Genomic DNA, 13,471 nt, shown 5'->3' on the forward strand with positions numbered 1-13,471 from the left:
AAAAAAAAAAAAAGTGAGATATAACCTACATACAGTAATATTTACTCTTTAGCATGTACAGTTCTATAAGTTTTGATGAACATGTAGAATTGTTTTATCACAACCACAGCCAAGATACAGAACAATTCCATCAACCCCAAATTCCCTTGTGATCCTTGTAGTCAGCCCCTTTCCCCACCTCCAGTTCTTATAAACCACTGATATGTTTTCTGTCTCTATATTTTTACCTTTTCTAGAATTTCATACACATGGAATGATCCAAGATTTGGGGGTAGGGGCCCAACAGGAAGAAAGGACTGGCTTCTTTCAGTCGGTGTAATGTTTGTGAAACTCATCCATGATGTGTATAATAGTTCATTTTCACTGCTGTATGAATATACATAATTTATATTGATACATGAATATGCTATGATGTAGTTATCCATGATATTGTTTTTTCTTCTTTTCTTTTCTTCTTTTTATGGTCACACCTGTGGCATATGGAAGTTCCAGGGCCAGAGGTGGAATCAGAGCTGCAGCTTCCAGCCTCTGCCAAGGTCACAGTAATGCCAGATCCAAGCTGCATCTGTGACCTATGCCACAGCTTGTGGCAACACCAGATCCTTAACTCACTGAGCAAGGACAGGGATTGAACCCCACATCCTTATGGATAGTAGTCAGTTTCTTAACCTGCTGAGCCACAATGGGAATGCCTATCTATTATAGCGTTGATGGACATTTGTCCAACTGGGTTGTTTCCAGTTTGGGGCTATTATAAAAAATGCTGCCGAAGACATTCTTGCACATACCTTTACATGTTCACTGCATGCATCTCCTTTATGGCTTCAGCGAACCCAAGGTCATGAAGACGTACTCTTTACTAGTTTTCAGAAGTTTGTTTTACCTTTCACTCTTAGATAAATAGATCATGGAACAGCATGGAGAGTCCAGAAACAAATCTACATCATGTATAAATGGAATACTACTCAGCCGTAAAAAATGAAAAATTGCTATTTGCAGCAACATGGATGGACTTGGAGGGCATTATGTTAAGTGAAATAAGTCAGAGAAGGACACATACTGTACAATATAACCTATATGTGGGATCTAAAAAATACAATAAACTGGTGAATATAACAAAAACTAAGCAGACTCACACATATAGAGAAGAAACTAGTAGTTACCAGTGGGGAGTGGGGGGAGGAGCAGTAGAGAGGTTGGGAGTAAGAGGTACAAACTACTGCATGTAAGATAGGTTACATGGATGCATTGTACATCATGGAGGATACAGTCAATATTTTAAAACAACTATAAATGGGTTTCAACCTTTAACAGTTGTGAATCACTATATTGTACACCTATACGTTTAATATTGCACAGCAAATATACTTTCATTTAGAAAAAAAGACGAAGAAAACACTACATGAAGATGCAAACTATTCCATTTAGAATGGATAAGCAATGAGGGTCTACTCTATAGCACAGGGGACTATATCTAATCTTTTGAGAGAGACCATGATGGAAGACAATTTAAGAAAGGGAATGTATATATGTATGACTGGGTCACTTTGTTGTACAGCGGAAATTGGCACGACATTGTAAATTGACTACAATTCTAAACAATTTAAAAAAGGTTGGGCAGAATTTAAAACAACAACAAGCAGAAAACAAACAAAAAACACTGAGGAGTTCTCTTGGAGCATAGTGGGTTCAGGATCTGGCCTTGTCACTGCAGTGGCTTGGGTCCCTGCTGTGGCAGGGGGTTCAATCCTTGGCCCAGGAACGTGTGCAGGAGCAGCCAAAAACCAAACCAACCAACCAAACAAACCCACTACACCTATAGGGACAGTTCATTTATTTCAGAGATAGCACTGCAGAACAAAGGAAAAAGACTTTATTTTCAATCAGTGGTGCTAGGTCAACTGGATAGCCAGTGTGTGTGTTGGGGAGCCGGGGGAGCCTAGACCCTTCCCCAAATCACTTGACAAATAAATGTGCATTCCAGGTCAACTGTAGATCTGTGAATGAGGGTGACCCTGGAGCTTTCAGAGAGGCCGGTAAAAACAGCAGAGTCCCTTCCAACCGCACCCCCTAAAGGTCTGCCGGGCTGAGAGCAGGTGCCGGGGTGGGAGGTGCTGCGCGTTCCCGGAGGCGTGCTCCCGGGCCTGCGCGTCATTTTCCGGCCGACGCCACTGGCTCCGGAGCCGATCCTCCGGCCCCGCCCCGCCTCTCCCCGCCCTGCCGGAAGGACCGTCTCGCCGCCTCCTGAACTTGGTGGTGGTAGCGCGGGGATGGAAGCGACGGCAGATACAGCGGCGATGGCGGTAACCGCGACTCCGGGAAGCGGCGGCCCCAGCGTGGACGCCCGGCTGGACCAGGAGACGACCCGGTGGCTGCGATGGGACAAGGTGAGGGGCGCCAGGTGGGCTGGGAGCGCCCGGAGGAGGTGCGGGGCCCTCCTCCCGCTCTCCTGGCTCGGAGCCGCCTTTCCTGCCGCGAGTGCGGGTCGGTGTCGCCGCTTCTTTCATTCCCTCCCCTCCCACCCCGGCGGGGCCGCTCCGGTGCCACCGGAAGACCGAGCAGGCGGACGCCGTGGCAGATTGGAAGTTTGACCGGGAGAAGTTGTCCCGGGACAAAACCAGACGTCTGGCGGGCCGGGATCACACGTTCATGAGGCTGGGAGCGAGCCGGGTTGGTCAGCACGCGGCCGGGCTCTGGGGGTGTTGTCTAATTGAGACAAACACCTGTTCCTGCACCTCGGACCGGGCTTGTTCTCTGCACTCGGCGGTGCATCCCCCACCGACCCAGCATTGTTCCTCTTCCTGCTGCTCCTGGCAGCACTTGCCAGGTGCTGGGTTGCAGACATGGGCTCCCGCTCGGGCCCGCCTGGCTTTTTGCTGAGAAGAGGGGTAGCCCTGAGACACAGCAGCCCTTGCCATTCTTCACCCTCTGAGGTGCTAGAGAAGAGGGCGTCAGGGACCCAGCTCTGACTGGCCACCTCTCCCTCTCTCCTTTGTCTCTCGATTCCTGCTTGTTCCTCACGCAGGCTGTTTGTATTCCAGGAAAGTTCGCCTCTGCTCTCTTCCACTGAACTCTTGGCCTTACTCATATTTCCGGGCGGAGTCGTGTAGAGAGGCCTTCCCTGGCTCTCAGTGATAAATTATTTCTCTTGAATACTCTCCCCCAGTGGACTCTTTTTTTCCCCTCATAGCACGTCCTGCGCTTGGCCCAAAACAAAACCACTTGCATGTGGCTTTGTTTCATGTCTGTCTCCAGGGCTGACCTCAAAGCATGAGATCCCTGCATAGGACTGGTTCTCCTCCCAGGGCTCAGCACTTAGGTTAATACTCTGCTCCCCTGCTTTGAAATCTTTAAAAGATTTTGAATAAAGGGTCTCTCTCTCTCTTTTTTTGTTTTTTGCACTAGACCCCAACAAATTGCATAGCTGGCGGTGCTCACTCCGTCACTAGCCTCCATGGTCCACCAGCCTGCACAGTGCAGTACCCACAGGAGAGACATGAAGTGTTTGAGTCATGAGGGAGGGTGCAAGCCCGGTGTGCAGGGGCCAGGCCTTCCGCTCCACCCTCTGGTCCCTGCACACATCCTGTTTCTGGATGCTATTGGCAACTTGTGGGGTGGGTTTTCTTAGTAATTCTTGTAATTCTTTAGGAAGGAAAAGGTCTCCGTTTCTGATAATTCAGTAACTGGCAGTGTGTAGAAATCTTTTAAAGTCATAGTAATGAATTCATTTCATAGAACTTTCCCTTTGAAGAAAGAGACACCCAAAATTTCCACAAATTGTGTCTGGTTTACAGAGAGTGCACTGGATAGAGGTGAAATGGCCTTTTCTTTCTTTCTTTTTGTCTTTTTGTCTTTTTTTTTTTTTTTTTAGGGCCCCACTCGTGGCATATGGAGGTTCCCAGGGGTCTACAATTGGACTGCAGCTGCCGGCCTATACCACAGCCACAGCCACGCCAGATCCAAGCCACGTCTGCCATCTACATCACAGCTCATGGCAATGCCAGCTCCTTAACCCACTGAACGAAGCCAGGGATCAAACCCACAACCTCGTGGTTCCCAGTTGGATTGTTTCCACTGCGCAACCGCGGGAACTCCAGCCTTTTCATTTTTAAATTGCCACTACTCTTGTTCTTTCCTTGTCTGGTCTGTTTCTCCTTTGGCTTGAGACAGCACCCCAGCTAAGAGCATTGCAGCCTCTGGTCTGGTTGCCTCAAGGGCAGGATGCTGGACATTTACCCACCGCATTTCAACGGCACCTCCATCCCTGTTCCTCTCGATGCTGGATGTCACTTCCAATGTCACTTCCACGTCTGATTCTGATCTCTGGAGCCCTCTGGACTTTTATTCTTATCTCTCTGCCTCTTTTGGTTTTCCTCAGGCTGTTTGGTCTCTTATAGATATCAAAGGCCAATTAGAGTTTTCTAAACCCTCGCTGGATGAAAGAATCGCCCATAGATATTTAGGCGTGACCTTGAAGTCTCCTGTGTTTTCTTATTCAATCAACAAATATTTATTGACCCTCTTTTAGGTTCTAGATCTGAGCCCTAACCTGGGGGCACCTGACATTCCGATAGGTCAGATTGTGAACTGGTCAGTAGCTATTGCTCTTAACCAAAATGATGGGCTTTTACTCCTCTCCTTCTGAATCTGGAGCAATCTGGAAATGTGGGCTTAATTCCAGAAAGCCAGCATTTTATTGCACTAGCCTTTCAAAGTTTAGTTATGTGGCTACGTTTTACCTGCATGTTCATCTACTGGGATGATGATTCTAAGATAGAAATAAAGCACTTTATTGTTAGCCTGAATTCTAAGTTCGAACGTTTGATATGGAATTAATGCAATTGTTGTTTTTCTCCATTCTTAACATTTTCTGCAACTCTTGTAGAAAAAGGCAATTTCTTTTTTTTTTAATTAAAGTATAGTTGATTTACAGTTTTGTGCCAGTTTCTGCCGTGCAGCCAAATGACTCAGCGGTACACCCATGTACATTCTTTTTTATATACTTTTCCGTCGTGGTCCATCCCGGGAGATTGGATATAATTCCATGTACTATACAGCAGGACCACCTTGTTTATCCATTCTAAATGTAACAGTTTGCATCTAGAAATAGGACAATTTAAAATGAACTTAAATGATTCACATATGTCTATTTGAAGCAGTTATTGTAATAGAAAAGGTACTAAGTTAATACATATCGTGCAGTTTAAGCAAGATACTTAATCTCTGAGGCTTCTCTAGCTATAAAATGGGGTTTTTGTTATTTGCCTGACTCTTGTAGTGATTACCCATTCCGATTTGACCAGGTATGTGATAATATTGTACAACATTCTTTTTTTTTTTTGTCTTTTTAGGGCTGATCTGCGGCATATAGAGGTTCCCATGTTAGGGGTCTAATTGGAGCTGTAGCTGCTGGCTTACGCTACAGCCACAGCAACAGCAACGGGGGATGCGAGCTACACCTGCAACCTATGCCCCAGCTCATGGCAATGCCAGATCCTTAACCCACTGAGGGAGGCCAGGGATCAAACCTGTATCCTCATGGATGCTAGTCAGATTCATTTCCGCTGAGCCACGATGGGAACTCCAGTATTGTACAACTTGTAAAACACTACCAAATTAAGGTGTGGATTTAAATTATTAAGGTTATCACTCTCTGGGAAGATTAGAGGACCTTAGGGAAGAAAATGAACGTTTGCTTACGACTAGGTGCAGGACAGAAAGGTGTTTTACCTTAATTTAATATAAACCTTTCCAAAACCACCTTGTAAGGATGGTTCTAGACTGTTCCAATTTTACAGATGAAAAAAGTGAGAATTCAAAAATCTAAATAGGAGTTTCCATCGTGGCTCAGTGGTTAATGAATCCGACTAGGAACCATGAGGTTGCGGGTTCGATCCCTGGCCTTGCTCAGTGGGTTAAGGATCCAGCATTGCCGAGGGCTGTGGCGTAGGTCGCAGACACAGCTTGGCTCTGGCATAGACCCACAGCTACAGCTCGGATTAGACCCTTAGCCTGGTAACCTCCATATGCTGAGGGAGCAGCCCTAGAAAAGGCAAAAAGACAAAAACAAAACAAAAAAAACCACTAAATAAACTGCTTAAGAGTATAGAGTTGGTGAGTGGTGCTCTGGCTGGGATTCCATTCTAGGTTGTTAGACCCCAAAACCTAAATATTCATTCCATTTTTCCAAAATTGCTTACCTTTGTAGGAAAGAGAATAATACATTATAAAAGGGAAACTATTTCCTTTTACTTACAACACTTCTGACATTAAATGTGAGTTTTTCATACCAAGTCATTTTCCATTTCTCTGTGGATACCAAATGGCTGTCTTTATAATTTAACTCAATTCTGACACTTAACTTCCTGGAGTGGGTACAGATCCCTCAGCTTAAGGGCTCAGCTGCACAAGACTGACCCCACCTCAGATACCCGCAAAAAGTCCCAGGTTGGAGTTCCCTAGTGGTCAAGTGGTTAAGGATCCAACGTCACTACTGAGGTACAGGTTTGATCCTTGGCCCCGGAACTTCTGCATGCCTCAGGTGCAGCTGAAAAAAAAAGTCCCAGATCCCAGGTTGTCACCAATACTTCTGACCAACTAGTAATAAGTCAAGGGTCCCATGTTCCCCTCCTCAGGTTTGGTGATTTGTTAGGTAGGACAGCTCTCAGAACTCAGGAAAGCACTTTAATTACTATGACCAATTTTGTTATGAAGGACACACCTCAGGAGCAGCCAATTGGAAGAGATGCCTAAGACAAAGTTTGGTGGGAAGTGGTTCAGAGCTTCCGTGCCTCGCATAGGCACAGTTGATTAGATCTTTGGCTATTGGTGACTGAACTTAATCTCCAGCCCCACCCTTTCTTGGAGGGCGGGCCTTATCACTTGGCTGGCTCTCAGGAGCCACCTTATTATTAGGATAAACTGGGGTACGGATGAAAGGGTTTTATCATGACGAACAGAAGATGCTCCTCTCACCCTAATCATTCAGGAAATTTCAAGTGTTTTATGACCTCTTTGCCAGAAACTAGGGACAAAAAGTAAATATATCTATTTCTTATTATATCACAGTATTACTCATAATGTTCAAAAAACCAACGTCATGTTTCAAATTTCAAAAGCATCACAATTGAAAAGCCTATATTATGTGTGTGCATTTCTATATGTATGCATACATGCTTTTCAAATACACGCACGTGGTTTCTTCTGTTTCTTTTTGTTTTTATTTCAGATTTCTCATGTTACTCACTTGGCTATATCTGGTGTATACATTACTGTTTTGTAGAATCCTTTAACTTGGGAGTCAGTGAAACGACTACTTGAAGAAGATAATAAAGAAGAACTGCAGAAATGTTTTGGGGCTCGAATGGAGTTCGGGACAGCTGGTCTCCGAGCTATGATGGGAGCAGGAATCTCTCGTATGAATGACTTGACCATCATCCAGACTACACAGGTACCCCATCTTTTCTTTCTTGTTATTCTTAACATAGCCCCATTGCTGAAAGACCAACTGAGACATATTAAAGATTTCAAGATTTCATTTGAGCAAAAATGTGTTTGAATCAGGCAGTTTCAAACTGGAGGTAGCTAGGATCTCTTGGGGAGAAAAATTTTGACCTCTACCCTTCTGGATGCTTTGGCCGGTCTGTTGAATAAATGAGCATAAGACAGATTAACAAGAGAAAACAAATTTAGTTATACATACTCAGGAGCCCCATAAAGACAGTGAGACCCAAGGGCAAGTTCAGCAGTTGAGGTTTCAGGCAGTAGAAGAACTTTTCGAATATATGAATTTTTTTTCAAATATATGTTTTTATATCTGTATTTTTCACAGGAGAATAGAAGAGCAGATGTTTGGTAATTAGATGTTTGCCTGCCATATAGATAAGTCTTTCAGATTAAAAGCTATCTCTGGTAATAGCTTTCTTCCTGGGTTGGGCTCCATATCTGAATTCTTCTAGGTAGTTAAGGAAGAGGTAAGAGTTTTCCTTCAATCTGCTCAGAGTTGATTGCCTTCAGTTCACAATGATGCATCTGGCAGAGAGGCATATTTGGGCTCCCCCTCAGCACACTCCACTGACAGGGGCTACTGGAAAGACTTGTGTAGAGGAGAGGCAGAAACAAAGCAAGGAGAGTAGATTGGCTATAGCTCTTTGGGAAAGCCTAGTTGGCTCTTTGTGATTGGCTCTCCTTAGGTTGTGATTTCTTAGCCTTGAGGCTTTTCCAGGTTTAGGTTTTGGCTTGCTTGGTAGGCTCCTAAGGCAGTAAAGCCACCGCAGTCCTATGGCCAACTTTTTAAAATAATTTAAGCCCAGGCTCCTTTTGTATTTAATAGCCCTAATTTGCTGTATTATTATTAGTAGTAGTAGTATTTTTTTTTCGGGCCACTCCCATGGCATATGGAGATTTCCAGGCTAGGGGTCTAATTGGAGCTACAGCTGCTGGCCTAAACCAAACACCATCTGAGCCGCATCTGCCGCCTACACCACAGCTCACGGCAACGCTGAATCCTTAACCCACTGAGCGAGGCCAGGGATTGAACCTGCAACCTCATGGTCCCTAGTCAGATTTGTTCCCCCTGCGCCATGACGGGAACTCCAGATCTAACCTGCTGTAGTGATGAATGAGTCTTTTGGGTTTGCCCGGGCACAGGGAATTACACATTTAGGTCATAAAGTTAGGCTTGCGCAGTCAGCTGAAGCAGTACTATTTCACAACTCCTGCAGCAATTCTTTCAACCATTCATTTATTCATTCGACAGATTTATTGGGTGCCAGGAATTGGAAATATAATAATGCCTAAAACAGACAGACATGAGGCTTTCATTCTAGTGCCATTCCACCAACTAAGCTGACTGATTTTTATGTTCTAATTTTGGTTATAATTGTACCCATGCAAGCATTGAAAAGCTTTTCCAGGGGCCATAATAACCAAGAGTTATTCGTTCCATTTAGTTTTAATTTATAGTATGGAAATTATTGCTAAGTGCCCTTGCCTTCATTTGTGAATCAGTCTATCAGAGTCTAGACCGAACTTTTAGGAATAAAGATGAAGCCTTTGACAAAACAGCTGCCACTGCGTGTGGAGAGTTCTGTTTGTGAGGGAAATAAAGTGGAACAGATTGTTCTGTGTCTTCAACTACTTAGACTTGTTAAAAATGAAGGTCCCTTTAATTCTGGGAAAGAAAAGGCTGGGAAAATTGACTCCTGGTGATCACATGTACCTTACACACACCTCCCAGCATAAAGCCGGGTTGGTCCTGTTGTCCCAAAACCCTATGGAAGTCTGGCATGAGGGTACAGAGTTGGATCACATTAGGGAAGCCTGTGGGATGGGATATACTGATGCGACTCTCTTTGGGGAAAATCCAATTGGTCACACCTCCTGTTTGGCCTCATCGTTAGGGGATTCTGAGGGATTCTGGATGAGCCTAGAGCCTTTACTCCTGTATTCATCTACGTCTAATTTCTAGGAATGATGAAATCTATGCCTAGAAAGGTCTTTGGACCTATCTCACACATCCTCCCCACTACAGGAACTGGCCTCTTCGGGGAGTCGACCCTGTGATAGCTAAGAATCCTACAACACTAAGATGAGTTCGTTTAAGGGTCATCTGATTCACCCTGCCACCCCAAGTGGGAGTCATTTCCTCTGTAATCCACCCGAAAGTGATTGTCCAGCCTGCCCTGGAACATTTACACAATAGGAGACAAAGATGTTTAGAGTTAAGACAGTTTTAAGAGAGCAGCAGACACATTTTTTAAATCTTAGGAGTGGTGTCAGAATTGGAGGAAAAGGATTTCCAGGAAAAACCACCCCGGCTTCCACCCTCAGCCTTTGGTAGTGTGACCTTGCAGAACGTGCCGGCTTTCACGATGGCCCAGGCACCCCTGCCTGCTGGTCTCTAGTGTGGACCCCCATCCTCTTGGCCCCCCCCAGATCTATCCAGTTGTACTTAAGAAGCAGATCTATGTGAGTCAACGTCCTAGTGGGAAATAGGATATAGACTAGAGGGAAATTTTTTTATTGTTTGCCTCCTTGGTAGAGGTTATAATTAATTTCTTCTTAGGTTTCTTACTGAGCCTGATACATCAGTGGTGGAGAGTTCATTGTCTTCTGAAATAGCCATTTTATCTTGAGATCATTCTCACTGAAAATGGTTTCTTTTGGTAGCTTTTACATATTGGTCATAGTTTGACCGTTTGAAGCTATATAAGGTTTCTTTTTTGTGTTTAGTGATAATATTTTGCTTCCTCAGTGAGTCTCTTTTCCGTGAAAAGCATGCTCCCAGGTCCTCAGCCTCAGCCAGCCCCGGAATTTTTTTTTATCTTTTTTTTTTTTTCTTAGAGGCGCACCTGCAAGCATATGGAGGTTCCCAGGCCTACACAGCCATAGCAATGTGGGATCTGAGCCGCATCTGTGACCTACACCACAGCTCACAGCAACGCCAGATCCTTAACCCACCGAGCAAGGCCAGGGATTGAACCTGTGTCCTCATGGATACTAGTCAGGTTCGTTAAGCACTGAGCCACAAGGGCAACTCCAGCCCCGGAATTTTTTAGAGCAATTAGAAGATGATGGAGATTTTTAGACTAAGGCTGAATACCTTTTGCCCCCTTGAACACTGGGGCCACAACACAGGGGCTGAGCAGGTCCAGGGAGAGGGCACTGTTGCTGTTGTAAGCCTTAGAGTATGAGCATCTGGGTGCTTCTGGGGAGCCCCCAAACCAGTACACCTGGGTCCATATTATCTTGGGTCACCCAACCTTAGAAGTCATGCCCAATGCAATATTTTTGTGCAAGAAAGACTAAAGGCTTTCTCAATCGGTACTGCCCTGGCAACAAAGTTGTGAAGTGTGGCCCTACTGAAAGTAAGAGTTACAATTCTTTTTTATTAAGACCTCCTTCAGTGAAAGTGAAGTAAGTAATATGAACCATCATTATGCCCCGTCAACCAGAGCTCTTTCTGTTCTGTAATAAAGCTTTTTTTTTTTTTTTTTGTCTTTTATCTTTTTAGATCCACACCCGTGGCATATGGATGTTCCCAGGCTAGGGGTCTAATCAGACCTGTAGCTGCCAACCTATGCCACAGCCACAGCAATGCCAGATCCAAGCCGCATCTGCGATCTACACCACAGCTCACAGCAACGCCGGATCCTTAACCCACTGATCGAGGCCAGGGATCGAACCCGAAACCTCATGGTTGCTAGTCGGATTCGTTTCCGCTGTGCCACAATGGGAACTCCAATAAAGCCTTTTTTGTCTAGTAATCTAAACTTCTTGAATTCAGAGTTCACTGTTTTCTAATCCTCTATATTTCGTACAGTTGTGATGTGATGTAACGTCACACGAAGATGCATTATATCTTCCTGCACTCAGGTGCAGGGATTGTGTGTTCCGCCCTTTCTGGGCAGGTGCGAATAGCCCAAATTCTGCACAATTTGTATTGTGTAACCGTGGACTAATAGAGCTTCCTTACGACCTGCCTGCTGGAAAACAGTATCGCAAACCAACAAATAGAAGAAGTTTAGATCAGTTGCCTGTCAAAATCCTGTCACGCGTGCTGAGTTTCTCTGACTTGGTGATGTACAGAGCAGGTGGAACTGTCTGAAACACCGCCCTGCCCTCAGACATTTTAGACTAGTGTAAAAGAAGGACTTTGAAGGAAAATGACAGTGAAAACAGTGCTCATAGCAGCAAAGACATAGTGCTTCTCCGGTGTTGGATTCTTAGCACTTGGTGTGTTTTAGCTCATTTAACTGTCATCCAGTCCTTTGAAGTAGGTACTGTTGTTACTCCCATTTTACAGAAGAGGAACTGAGGCCCTGAGAGATTAAGGAACTTGTCATTTGCTCATAGGTGGCGGTGGAATATAAGCCACAGATTTTTTGTGCTTTTAATCCAGCACTGAACCACCTCTGACCAGATCCAGGCACAAATCTAGGTTCAACTATTCATGTCTTTGAAACTGGGCAAGTCCCTGAGCGTCTCTGGGCCATAGCTTTTTTGGGATTTTTTGGCAAAGTTGATCTGGGATTAGAGATGGTAAATGCCGTGTGTCCAGCATAGTACCTATTACATACAAGTAGATAATAAATAAAGCTATTATTGTCCTGTTGTTCAGTTTGCTTAGTTACTGAGGGATTTTAATCCTCTCTGTTACAATGTTCTCTTGATACATACTCTTGATTCATGGGATATTTTTTAGGGACTTTGCAGATACCTGGAAAAACAATTCAGTGACCTCAAGCAAAGAGGTGTTGTGATCAGCTTTGATGCTCGAGCCCATACAGCAAGTGGAGGCAGCAGCAGAAGGTACGTAAAGATATTTGGGAGACTTTTTTTTGTAGTGTATTTTGTAGTTTTATTTGCAATCACCCTTTCTTCTTCTTATCTTTTTTAGGGCCGAACCAGCAGCATGTAGAAGTTCCCAGGCTAGGGGTCAAATCGGAACTATAGCTGCTGGCCTACACCACGGCCACCAGCAACGCAGGATCCGAGCCTCATCTGTGACCTACACCACAGCTCATGGCAACACCAGATCCTTAACCCACTGAGCGAGGCCAGGGATCAAACCCATGTCCTCATGGACACTAGCCGGGTTGGTTAACCACTGAACCACCATGGGAACTCCTGCAATTACCCTTTCAGTAGCTTGACTTTAAATACATTTTTCAGCTACGTTGCTTAACTTGTAGTTCTCTTTGCAACTTTTGGGAATTCTGGTTTTATGTTTGGATTAAGAAAATGAGGTTATTTAGACAATGTATCTATCTAACGTATCTAATGTATCTATCTAATGTAATTTTTCTTAAGTGGCAATATTATTTCTCTCTCTTTCTTCTTTTTATGTTATTTCTTTCTCTTCCATGATTTGTAAGCTTCATGAACTCCTTCCTTCTTAAATGACCATCATAAGCTGCACTCTTGTAGCATCCCCAAACTGATGGGACTGTTTGATGACAGTGTTTTCGGCAGATGATAGTGCTTATGGTAACAGTGCTGAGGGTGATGGTGGTGGTTGTGAAGGTGGTGGGAGTGGGGGTGATGGTGTGGGGTGATGGTTATGGTGAGAGTGAAGGTGGTGCTGGTACTGGTGGTGGTGGAGGTGATGGTGATAATGGTGGTAGTGGTAACAGAGTCATTTGAGTGATAAATATGAGTTAGGCACTTTGGTATTTAGTCCTCAGAACAATCTATAAAGTATGTACTTTTATCTCTTTGCTCTAAGATCATAAAGTGAGACACGGCATCACTATTTATTTTTATTATTTTTTTATTTTTAGGGCCACACTTGTGGCATATGAAGGTTCCCAGGCTAGGGGTTGAATTGGAGCTACAGCTGCCAGCCTACACTACAGCCACAGCCGTATCAGATCTGAGCCACGTCTGCGACCTACACCACAGCTCAGGGCATTGCCGGATCCTTAACCCACTGAGTGAGGCCAGGGATCGAACCTGCATCCTCATGGAC

The 13,471-nt window shown here is 44.5% G+C and overlaps 1 protein-coding gene across 2 annotated transcripts in view; it reads left to right on the forward strand.

Moving 5' to 3' along the window:
- Positions 1 to 2,246: 2,246 nt before the first annotated feature.
- Positions 2,247 to 13,471, forward strand: part of PGM2 (phosphoglucomutase 2) — a 35,277-nt gene continuing 24,052 nt past the window's right edge. For both annotated transcript variants that reach the window (XM_003128910.5, XM_084971731.1), the window contains exons 1-3: positions 2,247 to 2,387; positions 7,283 to 7,450; positions 12,206 to 12,312. In XM_003128910.5, the coding sequence (XP_003128958.2) occupies positions 2,271 to 2,387; positions 7,283 to 7,450; positions 12,206 to 12,312 (392 nt within the window). In that variant the 5' untranslated portion in view covers positions 2,247 to 2,270. The remainder of the gene's footprint in view (positions 2,388 to 7,282; positions 7,451 to 12,205; positions 12,313 to 13,471) is intronic.

Source organism: Sus scrofa, chromosome 8, assembly GCF_054392235.1.
Source record: "Sus scrofa isolate SSC_HxYL_T2T_F1_AM1 chromosome 8, Sscrofa_HxYL_maternal_Yorkshire_Landrace_v2.0, whole genome shotgun sequence".
NCBI lineage: Eukaryota > Metazoa > Chordata > Mammalia > Artiodactyla > Suidae > Sus > Sus scrofa.